The sequence below is a fragment of the Neophocaena asiaeorientalis genome, unplaced genomic scaffold, assembly GCF_003031525.2.
Source record: "Neophocaena asiaeorientalis asiaeorientalis breed wild unplaced genomic scaffold, Neophocaena_asiaeorientalis_V1.1 scaffold504, whole genome shotgun sequence".
Classification (NCBI taxonomy): domain Eukaryota; kingdom Metazoa; phylum Chordata; class Mammalia; order Artiodactyla; family Phocoenidae; genus Neophocaena; species Neophocaena asiaeorientalis.
The window spans coordinates 6,275,359-6,291,513 of record NW_020174438.1 but is presented as its reverse complement, the minus strand read 5'-3'; the positions used below and the strand labels follow the sequence as shown (position 1 = coordinate 6,291,513).

The window sequence follows — 16,155 nt, the reverse complement described above, 5'->3', positions numbered from 1 at the left end:
AGGGAGGAGGAAAGGAATGCTGAGCTCTTTGAAAAATACACAACAAAGCCTTCTACTAATCAAAACAATCGAAATGGCTTGCAAATGTCAGAAAGAGAGCATTTTAGCAATACATGTCCAAGATCCCGAAGGACAAGGACTGCATTTTCAGAAGGCAGAATTTCCATTGTTGGCTTCTTCCTCTTCACAAAAGGGAACAAAAGAAAACAACAAACTGGTAAACAAAATGAATCCCAGCAAGGATAATGAGAAAAGAGAAAATGTTGCCAAATTGAAGAACAAAATGAAATACATCTGTGTCAGCCAAGCCGCACCTGAGCGGCAGATGGGCCATGCTGGAGCTCATATGCCAGTGCTGGCAACAGCAGCCATGCTCAGCACACAATGGGAAAGCTGGAGGATTTGGAATCCATTTGCACATTATGATAATTGGCAAATTGAACCCTGACATAAACCATCTTTTTGCCTACAAATTCTGAAAAGCAGGGGTCTTTTTTGGTGCCATGTAGAGTGTGGAGAGACATTTTTACAACATTTATAATTAGGGGAAAAAAACAGTCACACGGACTCATTTGTAGAAAATTTGAAAAACACAGACAAGTTTTAAAAAGAAAACACAAATCACCTAGAATCCCACCACTGACAACAATGTGTTGTGTTACCTCTGGCCTTTTTATCACATATAAACATATATCCTTCTCTTTTTTTAACAAAGAGGGATCATACTGTATATAAAATGTTGTACCCAGATTTTTTTCCTTCAACATTGTATCATGAGCCCTTCTCCATGTTATTAGGCATTTTAAAGTTGGCTGCAAAGTATCCCATCATACAGCTACGTAACTGACGTGATTTACCATGCCTCTTCTATAAGACATTTAGATTCTTTCCAATTTTCCATTATAAGTTTCATATTAGTTAAGATCCCTGAATATAAATCTATGTCCACTTCCCTGTTTCTTTAAGACAGACTTCTAGAAATATGAAAACTAGACCAAAGGGAATGGACATTTTAAAAGCCTTTTTTACACTCTGCCAAATTACTTTCCAGAAGAATGGTATAAATTTTTAGTCCTACCAGTGATGTAAAAAACTGTCCATCTTATCACATCCTCACCAGCACTAACAGTAGTATGTCAAGAATCTTGCCAATGCAGTTTTAGTTCCCAGGCTCATAGGTAAACTGGAGCTTTGCTACCCAAGGCCCTCACAGTCTCCTTTCAAGGGCAGAGGCTGGGGAAGTCCATTTGCTAGTTAGCTCCTAGCCACTGCATGCCTTAGAGAAGTCCATCCTCTGGCATGTTCCTGCCTTGTCCCCACCAGGAACAAAGCTTGCCGCTGGAATTCCATGACTGTCTGCTTTGGTTTACGAGGGGGAAGCCTGCTGAGGAGAATCAAATAGTGACTCACATAACTACTTCGGTAGCCCGTATCAGCCAAGGCACTGGTTACCCAAAACTTCATTAGAAACGAGCAAGCAACAAAAACTCACTGGTCCTATGAGGAAATCAGCAGCTCACAACAGGAACCAAACTAAGCAAACTATGTAAATAGCCCCTGAAAAAAGTCAGTGCAGGAAACAAGAGTTAATGTCAATCAGCTTATAACTGATGTTCCCGGTAATATTCAACAGGTGTTGAATGTATAAAACCAGCCAGGCTTCAATATAAAAAAGGGAGCAAACACAATGTAATAGAGAGCTGTTAGAAACTCATCATTACAAAAAAAATTTAAACTTAATAGAGGAAGAAAAGAGTACGTTGAAATAAACATGACTGAGAACCAAATTAATATATTAGAAGTTCAAGGTGAGGAATTCTCCCAGGACAAAGATAAATATGGCAAAGAAACGGAAATCATGAGAAAAAAGATAAGCTGCACAGAAGACCCATCCAGGATCGAATCTCAGAATTACTAGAATTCTACAATGAGAGGGCAGAACAGGTTAAATGGAAGCAATAAAATTACAAGAAAATATCCTTTAGTTGAAAAAATAACTCGTCTTCAGATGGATAAATGCTAGGTAAAAATACCTTGAAAAATCCATACAGAGACATATGCTGATGAACCTGTACAAATTCAAATTTTTTGTGGGGGGAGGGACTTAAGGAAGTATTCTGACAGATACAAAAATTAATCAAAAATTTAAATTCAAGAAAGAAGATACTGTATACAAGTGGTAAAAAATGAAATCAAAAAAAAAAAAAATGAAATCAATAAGAATTATCAATGTAAAATAATCATTGACAATGTGGTTAGAAATTTAATGCCATTGTTAAGAAATACTTAAAAGAGAAAAGGCTGTAAAAGCTAACATCACTTGTAGCTAAAATTCTACCTAATTTCAACAAAACCTAAGCAGTAAGTGGAAAATAAATATGATAAAAACTTTACCTTATTTGGGAACAAGGTTATATAATGAAGATTTGCAATTTGCAAGAAAAAAAGGAATTCCAATTTTCATTTCATTGATTACTAGTGAGAATGGAATAATTTTTCTTCTGTTTTGTAGCCAGTTGCACTGTTTTCTTTTGTGTACTGCATATCTAGGCAGATATCAGTGTTTTCTAAATTAGTCGTAGAACTTTTTGTATATGAAAGATATCAGCTTCTTTGCTGATATCATATTTGTTACGAATCTTTTTCCAGTTTAGTGCTGGCTTTGAAAACTTTATGACATTCTCTGAGCTACAGAAAAGGTTTATGTGCGCTATGTAAAACACTATCCTTTCCCTTATAATTTCTTGCATTGCTTTTCTAAACTAATTTTTTATTTTGTGTTAATTGTAGATTCACATCTGGTTATAAGAAATAATACAGAAATCCCATGTACCCTTTACCTAGTTTCTTCTAATGGTAACACCTTGCAAAACTATATGCTACAATATCACAACAAGGATATTAATACTGATACAGTCAATATACAGAGGTTTTCTATCACCACAAGGATCCCTTATGTCGCCCTTTTCTGGCCACACCCATTCCCTCTTGCTCCCACTCCCTCCTTAACCTCTGGCAACTACTAGTTTGTTCTCCATGTCTATCATTTTGCCATTTCAAGAATGTTATATAAATAGAAACACATCATATAACCTTTTGGAATTAGCTTTTTTTCATTCGGCACAGTCATCTGGAAATTCATGCAAGTTGCTGCAGGTATCAACAGTCCATTCCTTTTTACTGCTGAGTAGTACTTCACAGTATGTACGTACCAACACAGTGTTCAACTTCACCTGTTGAAGGACGTCTGGGTTGTTTGCAGTTTGGGGCTATGACAAATAAAGCTGCTATAAATATTTACGTACAAGCTTTATCTGAACATAAAACTTTCCATTTCCCTGGGATAACTGTCCAGAAGTACAACTGCAAGGCTGTGTAGTAGCTACATATTTAGTTTTTTAGGAAACTGCCAAACTTTTTCCCAGTGTGGGTGTATTTTACATCCCCACCAGCAACATAAGAGTGAATCCAACTTCTTGCCAATTAAAATCCCATCAGGCTTTTTTTTGTGTGTAGAAAGTGACACGCTGATTCTAAATTTATATGAAAATGTGAAGTGCCTAGAATTACCAAAATAATTTTGGAAAAAAACATAGTTGAAGAACTTGGGCTACCTGACTTCAAGACAATATAAAGACACAGTGATAAAGACATTATGGCACTGGTGTTAAGTATAGACACATAGATCAGTGAAACAGAATAGTAAGTCCAGGGGCTTCCCTGGTGGCGCAGTGGTTAAGAATACGCGTGCCAACGCAGGGGACACGGGTTCGATCCCTGGCCCGGGAAGATCCCACATGCTGTGGAGCAACTAAGCCCGTGTGCCACAACTGCTGAGCCTGCGCTCTAGAGCCTGTGAGCCCCAACTACTGAGCCCGTGTGCCACAACTACTGAAGCCCGCGCGCCTAGAGCCCATGCTCCGCAACAGGGGAAGCCACCGCAATGAGAAGCCCATGCACCGCAATGAAGAGTGGCTCCTGCTCGCCACAACTAGAGAAAGCCCGCGTGCAGCAACGAAGACCCAACGCAGCCAAAAATAAATAAATAAAATAAATAAATTTATATAAAAAAACAGTAAGTCCAGAATACACCCACACATACATGGTCAAATGATTTTCCATTTTCCAAAAGGGGAAGGGTTGGTTGATTTCCAACCAACACACCAAGGTAATTAAATGTAACAAAATAAACTGGAACAATAGGATATCAATATAGAAAAATATTAACCTCAGTCCTGATACCTCACACCATATATAAATAACTAAAAATAGATCACACGCCTAAATGTAAGAGCTAAAACCATATAATTTATAGAAGAAAACAGAGGAGTTAGGCAAACTTTGAGTTAGGTAAAGATCTTAAATGCACACAAAGAAAGTGAGTCATAAAAGAGAAAATGATAAACTGGACTTCATCAAAATGAAAAAAACTTCTGTTCTTTGAAAAGATGTCACTAAGAAAAAGGCAAGCCACAGATTAGGAGGAAATATTTGCAAAATTCATAACTGACAACTTATATCCAGACTACAGAAGGAACCCTTGCAACTAGAACACAACCGACTCAATAAATAAAGTGGCAAACAATGTGAACAAACACTTCACCAAAGATATACAGATGGCAAATAAGTGTGTGAAAAAATGTTCAACATCGTTAGTCATTGGGGAAATGCATACTAAAGTCACAAGCTATATACCATTTATACACTCACTTGAATAGCTAAAATTAAAAAGACTGACGATACCAAGTGTTACCAAGGATGTGGAGGACTGCAATTCTCATACATTTCCAGTGGGAAGGCAAAATGGCAGAGCCACTCTGGAAAGCAGACTGACAGTTTCTAACAAAGCTGAACATACATGTATAAAACGCCAAAACCTCATTCCTAGAGATATACACAAATACATGTTCCAACAAAAACACGTACACAAAAGTTCATAGTAGATTGCTTCATAATAGCTCAGAGCTGGCACCCAAACGTTCCTGAACTGGTGAATGGAGAAACAAACGATATCCAGACAACAGAAGACTACTCAGCAATCAGAAGAGAGCGAGAACCACTAATACACTCAACATGTGAAGCTCAAAAGCGTTATAAGTCAACAAAGCCAGAAACAGAAGAGCGTGTGCAGTATGATCCATTCACGTAGAAAAGGTAAAACTCCAGGGACAGAAAGCAGTTCAGCTGTTGCCAGAGCGGGAGGGGATTAGCAGCAAAGTGGGTGGGAACTTTCTGAGATCATGGAAATATCATGACTAAATCATCGCTATGGTATGATTCTATAACTCTACACATTTGTCAAAACCTACCCAACCACACACTTAAAATTGGTGAACTGTACTGTATCTACATCGCACCTCCGTAATAAAGCTGACTTCTAAACATTCTGCAAGATCTCTTTTCTGGGCTGATGGTTAACGAAGAGATAAGAAGACGCTGTTTACCTTCCCAGTCCTCCATGTAGGGGGCCTCCTCAGCTTCTTGCTCTGGCGTGGGTCTGTCAATGAATTTTCCTTCTTTCATGACCCTGGTGATTTCTCGGAGCTGATGCAGCAATCGTTTTTCTTGGTCAGAAGTCACGGCCTGTGCTCTGCTTAGAAACAGCAGACAATCCGGCCAGTTAGTGGTAAATACTCCTAGGCAAGGAACATAAACATCACTGCGATCTGTCTGGACTCCAGGAAGTTCAACAGCAACAGATAATTACTCTGGGAACTGATACTGGAACTGCAGAGCTGGGAACTAGAGATGTCAGTTCAATGTTTTGATATTATAAATGGGAAAACTAAGGCCCAGAATAGATCAAGTGACTGTCCAAGGTCCCAGCATGATTTAATGTCAATACTGGGACAAGACCCCAGATGTCTAAGCCTGCAGTTCAGTGTTCTTTCATTACACCTCACTGCCCTGATTCTCTAATCTCAAGCAATTTCACCATTACTTATATCACTCCATTTACAAACAAGCCACTTTTCTCTGAAGTAATGTCATCAAAAGAAAATGTGCTCGACCATTTGCCTCAACTAGGGAAAAATATGCTACTAGGCCAACCCTGGAATTACCAGCCTGAATCTGTTTGTGCAGAAATGAAGATATATCCTAAAATTTCAGAGCTGGATCATTCTGACAAATCACCTAAACCAGAGAAATTGGGGAAACTGAGGCCCATGGAGGGTAAACTATACATCATCACACTGTTAGTTAATGTCAGTTCTAAAAGTAAAGTCTCCTGACTTCTGACAGCATTCTGGTGCAATTCTTTTTTTTTTTTTTTTTTTTGCGGTACGCGGGCCTCTCACTATTGTGGCCTCTCCCGTTGCGGAGCACAGGCTCCGGACGCGCAGGCTCAGCGGCCATGGCTCACGGGCCCAGCCGCTCCGCGGCATGTGGGATCTTCCCGGACCGGGGCACGAACCCGTGTCCCCTGCATCGGCAGGCGGACTCCCAACCACTGCGCCACCAGGGAAGCCTCTGGTGCAATTCTTGACGCACAGTGCTCAAGCTGCACAGTTCAGAAAACCTGGGTGTGACCCCTAACTTAGCTGTGTGGCTCTGGGGAAATGCCTACACAAGTAAGATGAAGCTCAAGGATAATGGTGTGACTCTTTGAGAGGGAAGCGCTGCATCGAACTGGCAGGCAAGCAAGGCCCTACTCAGAAGACTGAGAACTGTCTGCTTTGGGACCTGTTTTACCTAGTGGCAGGATTTAACAGACAGTACTCATGCTCCTCTTAAACACCCAGAGCACCCGAGGTCACTATAACACTCATGAAGAAGAAATGATACACTCTGTACCAGCCTCATGGAGGTGCCACCAGTCTTTCTAATAGTCCAGCCCCGAGCCTACGTTTCTTTTTACATTTAACCTACATTACGTTACCCTTAATGACTAATAGGGAAGAAGAAAAAACTGCTTCTCCCGCCAACATTAAGACGGCAACTAAGGAAAATGGAGATGCAACATTTCTACAGACCTCAGTGGGAGGAAAACAAAAGCCCCATGAGCTCCACTTTTTCTACAATAAATGGCCTCAAAGACATGAACTGAAGAAGCCTGTCTGTTCCACATGCAGCTGAACAGCTGCTTTACTCCTTCCCATCAGTACAGGAGTGCTGACTCACCCTAACTACTCATGTATTCTACAATCCCTAATTCTTACTGTTACAACAGCTCACTCTGTGGGAGGCTTCTGGGGCAGCTAGGTCACCCCTAGCTAAGAGAGCCTATGTGATTATCACAACATCCTGCACACGTTACTTCTCTGGACTGGACTTGGTACATTCTGATTTTTACTGAAGGAAACAGTCTTAACTTTGTTTCCTAACTCATGGAAAATCGGAACCTTTAAACAAAAGGGGGATGGGTAGGCTAAAGAAGCAGAAACAGACAAGAGAAGCTTTCTTAGAGCATTCCAAACTAGAGTGTCTTCAGGGGTACTCAGTGTCCATATCATACATTAGGCAATTAATCGTGGTCCACCTTACATCTTCTGAATTTATTGCAATGAAGACTTTCATGGATTTCTCATTGTCTCAACTTGGTTTGATACTCCTGGAGGGCAGTGATAAGCTCACAACAGGCACAGTGCCATGAACATTTTAAGTGCTCAATAAATGTGTTGGTTTGATTGGTCCCCATTTCTTCTACCTTCCTGAAATCTGGCTTCCACTCCTTCATTTTACCAAAACTTGTGAAAATCAATGATCAGTGACCACTCTACTTTTTTTTTTTTTGCTGTGCAGCAAGTGGGATCTTAGTTCACCGACCAGGGATTGAACCCATACCCCCTGCAGTGGAAGCACAGAGTCGTAACCATTGGCCTGCCCAGGGAATTCCCCAATGACCACTTTAAAGTCCAAAAGTCTTTTTTCTCACATTTCATTCTTCTTGACTTTTCTGTACTATGGACCATCCTCTCCTTGAAATGTCCTCCTCCCTTGGCATGTGTGTTCCTCCCACTTATCTAATCATTCCTTGTATCTTTGATCCTGGCTCACTTTCCTACTCCCACATCCTAAAACATGGTTTTCCTGAAGGCTCAATCCTAGGACTCGTGTTTCTCCACTCCTACAGGCATGCCCTCAGGAAGGTGACCCAATTACACAGATTAAACCATCACCTCTACACAGACGATGCCTAATCTCTACCTCTAATCTTGACTTTACACACAAAGGCCAGTCTCCTAACTCCAGTTACCTCCTGGGCATTTCTACTTGGAGGCCTTGTCACTATAATAAAGTTAAACTTAAATTCACGCTTCAAAACCACGTCCTAGTTGGCCCAGGATCGTGAGCAGCTGCGAGAACAGGTAAGCTAGGTGAGGTTGGCTATGGCCGATTCCAAGATGCTAGAAAAACAAAACGTCAAGTTGGGAGATAACTCAGACTTTTGAATGCTACTGCTGTAAATCCAGAGGCATCATCAAGTTCTGAGTCCAAGAGTTAAACACAGAGTGAAGAATGAAACAGTGTCTTCCAACACCATTCATGATGAGAACGGAAACCAGACCAGCAAAAGAATGCTGGCGACTGCCACACAGTAATTATATGCCTCAAGGATTTGGGGATCTCATCTTTCCCGCATGGCCCTTACCTCTTACTCCCAGCCAAGTGACTTCCGAACTTGTGTCCTCTGTTCTGACCTCAATACCCAAATTTCCTATTGTTGTTGCTTATCATACGTGGATGCTCTGATGGCACTTCAACCATATTCAAAGCTGAACTTATGATCCCTATTCCAAAGCCTTATCTTCATTCTTCTGTGTTTTTATTTTGGTTGATGCCATAATCTTCCTCTCAGTTTGGGCTATAAGTCTCCAAATCATCCATCTCCTCTCCTTCATCTCTCTTATCTAGTCAGTTTTCCTTTGGAAAACCAATCCCTCTCCTGCTCACAGTGCAGAGGTTGAGGCCATCCATCCCCTCACTTCTTCTTCTAGAGTGGCCACGAGGCCCATGGCCTATCATCACACTCCACCCCCTTGGCTGCAGTGACTGATTCAGTGATATATACAGTTGGGCCAACTATACTTTCTCCTAAAACTGGATCTTGAACACAGTGAAGCCTGAACTGAAAATTTTTCATGTTAATTCACCCCGGCAGCAGTCCTTGAAGAGACTGTCTATTTGCTCCTGCTCCTAAATCCCGACAGCTGCTCTGGTTCCCACTCTTCCTGAAACTTAGATCTTCAGCTGTTCTTTTGATACTGTAAGCAACCCCATACTCTTCCAATAAATTCGGCCGCACCCCCCAAAAAACAAATTTTTGCTATCCAGAGTTGTCTGCCTGCAACCAAGGAATCCTGATACAGCCTGTGATTCTCTCTTCCTCCCTGAAGTCCCCTTAATCTGCCCCCCACCTCTTTTCTTCTCTCACTGGCCTATGTATCACTTTTGCTAGACCCTTTTCAATGTCCTAGCATACAGCCACCCTAGACTAGAACCTTTTCAATATCCTAGCATACAGCCACCCTAGACTAGAACCTTTTCAATGTCCTAGCATACAGCCACCCTAGACTAGAACCTTTTCAATGTCCTAGCATACAGCCACCCTAGACTAGACCCTTTTCAATGTCCTAGCATATAGCCACCCTAGACTAGACCCTTTTCAATGTCCTAGCATACAGCCACCCTAGACTAGAACCTTTTCAATATCCTAGCATACAGCCACCCTAGACATGAATGACTAGAACCTTTTCAATGTCCTAGCATACAGCCACCCTAGACTAGAACCTTTTCAATGTCCTAGCATACAGCCACCCTAGACTAGAACCTTTTCAATGTCCTAGCATACAGCCACCCTAGACTAGACCCTTTTCAATGTCCTAGCATACAGCCACCCTAGACTAGACCCTTTTCAATGTCCTAGCATACAGCCACCCTAGACATGAGTTATTTTTCTAAAGCACAGCAGATTATGCCATTTCTTTTCAAAAGCCGCCAGCGGCCCTCCACTGTAAAGACAATAAATGCCAACTTCTCAGCCTACCGTCCAGGGCCTTCCAGTCTGCCCCCAGTTTACTTTTCTAGTTCTTTCTCCCATGAGTTACCTCCCTAACCATTTACCACAGCCCTGGTGTACCCTACTCCCGTTACTTCGAACTACTTGCTATTCCAAAAAACGTGCCTGACCTCTCACCTTGTTTGCTGCTTGTGCCACCCTCTCCCTCTGGAACATTCTTCCCCCAACTCTGCCAGAGGGAATCCTTCCATCCTGTAAGGCTTATTTAAATTCTCTCTTTTTCTTGAGACCTTCTGTGGTAGGCAGAATAATGTCTCCTCACCACCCCCCAAATATGTCCACATCCTAGTCCCTGGAACCTATAATGATGTTACCTTATACATAAGGGGACTTCAGGTTGCAAATGGAATAAAGGTCGCAGATCAGCTGGCCTTAAAACAGATTATCCTGGATTATCTGGGAGGACACAATGTATTTATGAGGGTCCTTAAAAGTAGAAGGGGGAGGCAGAAGAGGCCAAAGTAATAATGTAACGTACGAAAGTCTCAACCCACTGTTGCTGGCTTTGAAAGTGGAGGAAAGGGTCCATGAGCCAAGGAATTGTGGGCAGCTTCTAAAATCTGAAAAAGGCAAGGAAACAGATTTTACCCTGGAGCCTCCAGAAGGGAACGCAGTCTGGCAAACACCTTGATTTTAGCCCAGTGTAGGACTTCTAACATAGAGACCTATAAGATAACAACATGTATTGTTTTAAGACATCAAGTTCGGGATAATTTGTTATAGCAGCCACAGAAAACTAATACACGTTCCCAGAGCACACTTTTTCTCTCTGAGATGTAGTTCCTTAAAGAGAAAATAATTGCTACTGACAACCATAGAGGGCTGTGCAGAACGAATCAAAATAGGTACCAAAGATATTCTTATTATTGCTGAAAATGCCTGCTTTAAACTACTTTCTTTACATCTACCTCATTCATTCTTTCAACATGTACAGACACTGTCGATGTGCCAGCACTAGGTACGAAATTTGAACAGTGAGCCAGCTCTAGGAATGCAAGTTTGAACAATGAAAATTCCCTGTCCTCAATAAGGTTACAGGGCATTAGGGAAGACAGAAAAGTTAACAGAAGATAAGGAAGTAATACGATGCTTACGTTATCCAGCAAACAGAGGTGGCCAAGGGAGGATATGGGAGGAACACCTAACCAAGTTGTGGGTTCAGGGAAAGACTCTCAGAGGAAAATGATGTCTAAGCTGAGACCTCTAAGACAAGCAAGAGTTAAAATAAGTGTGTGTGGGGAGGCGGTCGGGGGCAACATCCAAGCAAAGGAAAAAAGTATATGCAAAATCCTAGAAGCGAAAGTGCCCAGGTACTTCAGAGGAACAGCAAGCAGTGTAGCTGGACCACAGACAGAGAGTAACGGAGAAAGGTAAAGCAATTGAGGTATGCAGAGCCATTTCAGAGGAACAGCAAGCAGTGTAGCTGGACCACAGACAGAGAGAGAGAGTAACAGAGAAAGGTAAAGCAATTGAGGTATGCAGAGCCACGTCACCTAGGACCATGTAAGTCATGTTAAAGATTCTACTCTTTATCAAGAGCAACAGGGACCTATTGAAGGATTAAAACAAAAGACGTAATCCACTGGTTTGGAAAGCAGAAAGTGAATGGAAAGGAGGCAAATTAGAGGAAAAGAAACCACATGAGACAGTTCTGACCTATGTCAAAAATAAAGGCATACTCTACTCACTCACTTACTCATTCTTCCATTTCAATTAATACTTTTCTAAAGCCTACTACTGGCTTGTGCTAGCCTCTGGGAATAAGAAGGAGAATCCCTGCCCTAGTAGAGTTTAGAGTGTTTTACAGGGAGACAGACTTATTAATTAGGAAGAAATGACAAGACATGGTGATTCATGAGATATGGGAAGTGAAGGAAAAGGTGAATCAAAGATGACATCTAATTTCTGCTTTGGGCAACTAAGTAGATGGAGGAGCCATTTGCTGAGATGGGGAACATTAAAGGTAGAATAGGTTCATCTGGGGGTAGATGATGAGTTCCACTTTGGATGTCCATTCACTCAGGGGACATTTACTGTTTGATGAGGATAAGAGTAGCTATCTATCTATGAGACATGGTCAGTAGGACCCTGAATATAGAGGTCAGCAAATGAAGAGAAGGATCTCAACAGGGAATGGCCATGATTTACTCTTCTATCATGGTAATAAGTACAGATACTTGCATCAAAAGTGAATATCTACTCTTTTCCAATGGTATTTACTTAGCACCTACTATGTGAACACAGTGAACAAAAGAGACTAAGCCTGTCCTCAGACTTTACACCCCCACAGCACCTGCCAGAAATCTGTGGCCCCACATAATGCTCAACATGCCTGCCAAGGCGTTTGCTGCCCGAGGCTGTACCCTCATTTCTCCTCTTGGGCCATTCCACGCTTTTAGGTAAATAATTACAGTGGGACATGCTGCTCCAGGAAGGAACTTGCACTGATCACAAGGACAAAAATGAGGACACCTCGATTCAGATTCCTAGATCCTTTCCTTAGTCTTTGTGTCCTTGGGCTAGAGAGTCTGCTTAATGTCAGACATAACATGGCACAATACCAACCTTCCAGGAGGCTTAATTATTTAAAAATGTGTGCAGACTTGTATCGCTCACAGGTGAAAGCTGTCTGAAAAGTTTTGTTAGTATTAAAAACCTTTCCCATATCTTGATTCTTACATAAGCATTAAGATGAAGTATCAGAAAGAGCATATTTTGGGAATTTTAAGCAAAATCTTACAGTTACGGAGTGATATTATATAAAAGGGCTTAGAAGGCTGCAAATGAACATGGCTTCTTTGTCTTAAATCCTCTCCTTGACCTCCAGAAGCCTGGCAATGTGATAAAATCTTATCTGACAGAAAAAATACTGGGGTATTTTGGGCTCTTCTAATAATCCTAGAAGCACAGACCTGTAAAAGAACAAATGCCACAGAAACTAAGGTTAAAGGCTTTAAGTATAAAAAGGAAAAGAATGTAAAACATGCAGCTACCTAGCCCTTGCAGTTTTGAAGGTGGAAGTCCCATAGGGCCTACCTGTAAGGATAAAAGGTTTTAGATTAAGGAGTTTCAGAGAGAAGGTCACCCTCCTTATAGACTGGAAAATGAGACATCTGGGAAAGAGAGACACAAGCTATGCTCTCTTGAGGGGAAGGAGAGCTGCTCCTTGGTTCCTGAGAGGTACTGTGGAAAATATTTTACACAATCATTGCCATGCGGCAGTGGCCTCAGCATGTTCTCAAAGAGCCCATGCTCCAGCAACTTACTGGGAATATATAACCTGAGCTAGGACCCGCTGTCCCAGAAACAATGAGATGGTGCAGCTCCAGGGGCAGTGGCGGTCGTGGCACGCAACTCCTCTGCCTTCGCACATAAAATGTGGAGCAGCAACCCTAGCTGGCACAAGGAGGACAGACAGTAGTTAGGGGTCACAGTACTGCACCCCTGGCTTCGGCAGTGGACAAATGGTATGCGTGGTGGGGTCATCTGGTTTGAGCTAAGGGAGTCTGAATAGCAGTGAAGAATAGTGAGAAAATATCTTCACATGGTTTCTCAGCCCAAAGCCCAGGGTTGGATCTCCCAGGTGGGAGGCCCTGCCCACAGATACTCACCTATAGTTTTCCTGACACTTAGGTGTGGCCTAGTGCTTCAAACAGACCAGGGCACAGATATTTTCTGAGGCACAAGGGTCCATAGAAGTCTGGTACTTCCCCACCCAGACTGTGAATGGTACAGGATAAGGGCAGAAAATGCCAGGAAAGTATAGCTGCACAAATTGGTTTAGTCACACTCATACAAAACAGTCAAACATTAGATAATGTATATAAAGCATTAGCTTGGAGCTTTGTTCTTAGTAAGTGCTCAATAATGACAAATAGTATTATCCACTCACAGAGATATACTCATGTATAGATATGTACACCTATCTCTACCACTGTGGAGAAGTCCAGATAGTCACTCTGCTTTCTGGACCAAAAGAAGGTCAACGGTCATGGGCCCAGATAGGCAAGGTTCACCCTCATAAATGTCATTTCAGCAGCAATGTAGACTTTGCAGGGAAAAGCCAAGCCAAGGGACTTCAATTCGAGGATGTTTACTCTTCTCCTACCTGGCCAAAGATGGGCAAGGCAGGAGCCAGGAAGCAGGGGAAACAGTATGGGGCACTGGTAGCACAAGGATGGCAAACAGAAGAGGCTAAGGTAGAGCAGTTTTCTGGGGCAAAGACTCCACACTGAGCCCACGGGGCTATAGTAGGGACCTTTCAATACATCCTCCTGCATGGGATTTTGCCGCTCACCCCCAGTGCTTCCTCCATTCTTGTCAGAAGGCCTAGTGCGAACCGAATCCCTCTTTGTTCTCAATCTCACATTCTGGTTTCTCCTCCCTGGCCTTCCTACACCCACGTTTTCTTAGTTGATGCCCACTTCCATCAATGCCCTGAAGCCACCTTTTCAGATCCTCAGCCAGCCCTGTAGCAAGAGGAGTGTGTTTTCGCTGCAGAGCATCCTAAAGGGCTAGTTTGGCTCCTGACACCTACTTCACACGTCTAGTTCTGCTCTGGAATAGTCAACACAAAACAAACGTGTACTCTGATCGTACTTGCTCTCTTCTCTCATTTTGCCTCAAACAGAAACCACAATATTTAATAATCTGGTTTTACTTAAAATTCTGCCTTTTTTTAGACAGCTAGGATATTGTCTTCCTTAAAACCCAGTTATTTTAGCCTGTAGTATCTGCTCACAGATTTACTCACTCTCACGATAATGTTGCACAACATGGAACATATACTCTTGAAAATGAAACTGCTTGAAAGTGTGAAAATGGACATGTTCAGTGAAAAATAATATGTAAGTGACAAATATGATAACAACGAAAGCAAGGGGGCCAGAAATCAAAGAAAAACAAAATTTTGAATTGACTCTCTAAATGGGAAACAGTCTGATCTCTGTTATGCGAAAACGTACCTCTCACCATTAGGCCCCACTCTGTTGATTAGTTTTTCCATGGCTTCCTCTGTCTCCTTCAGCTTTTCTTGTAGTTGAACGAGCTCAAAATTGGCTGAAAAATAAGCGTCAATCTAAGAACCATCACGTACAACTCCCTAAGCCCTTTTCTGAAACATGGCTGGCTGTGACGCTCTACAATAATCCAGGCTGGTCCTGAGATTCAGCTAATCCAATCAGGACACAAAGGGTACTGAGGTCTAGACACCAAGATCTAAAGGATACACATTTAGAAAGTGATGAATAAATCACTCTCTCACACACAGAAATATAGCAGGACCAGCCAAAGAAAATACCTAGGAGTGAAAAACATAGCCCTACACAGTCAGCCAAGAAGGAATGAAGATAACTCCTTTCTAATTCAAATGATACTTGAGGATGAAGTACCAAATCTGGTAAAGGACTTCAGAAAAGGTGTTAAGACCCTGAAATGAACAATATTTCACCTGTCCCTAGGATCTGAAAACTTATATGGAAGATAACAGTATAAAAGTTACTCTTCTTCAACAGAAGAAGTCTTGAACTAGGGCTGAGACCTTCCTGCCCAAGGTTTTCTACTTCAGTCATCTGGGGTGAGTGGTATAACCCTATCTCCCAGAAGCAGCTTCCTCAACAAGGGTCAGACAGGACCACAACTACTGAAAGTAATGTTAAGACCCTAAAAGTAGAACATAAAAAATCAATCACTCAATCCGTACATGAAATGAACTTTAAGGTAATAGGAAAATAAATGTTGCTCATTATGTAGATAATCTAGTTATTCTGTTTCACACCCGAGTATCACTGTACACAGATCTATTTAGAGCTCACTATGTCATATTTCAAAGGCTTTTTAGTACTTGTACAACAAATTCTTATGCATGCAATTAACATCTGTGCCACAAAAATGCTTAGGTTATTTTTATTTTCTGTATGATTCAAAATTGAAGCGTAAGAAGTTGATATAATTGCTACTACATTATCTTTCTGTTTTAAATGCATCATGTGACAGGATACAGAATTTGCTACTCTTTAGTTCACAAGTCTTTAAAAACAATTTCATGATGCATTTACAATCACTTTTGGTATGACACTATTTCAATTAAGAATACAAAAATTCAAAAAAAAAAAAAAAAAAAAACAGCAGGGATA

General features: G+C 41.6%; 1 protein-coding gene across 1 annotated transcript in view; it reads right to left on the bottom strand.

The window, feature by feature from the left end:
* Nucleotides 1-16,155, bottom strand: part of RIC3 (RIC3 acetylcholine receptor chaperone) — a 49,620-nt gene that overhangs the window by 2,961 nt on the left and 30,504 nt on the right. The window contains 2 exon segments of the mRNA XM_024757053.1: nucleotides 5,445-5,590; nucleotides 14,986-15,079. Of these exon segments, the coding sequence (XP_024612821.1) occupies nucleotides 5,445-5,590; nucleotides 14,986-15,079 (240 nt within the window).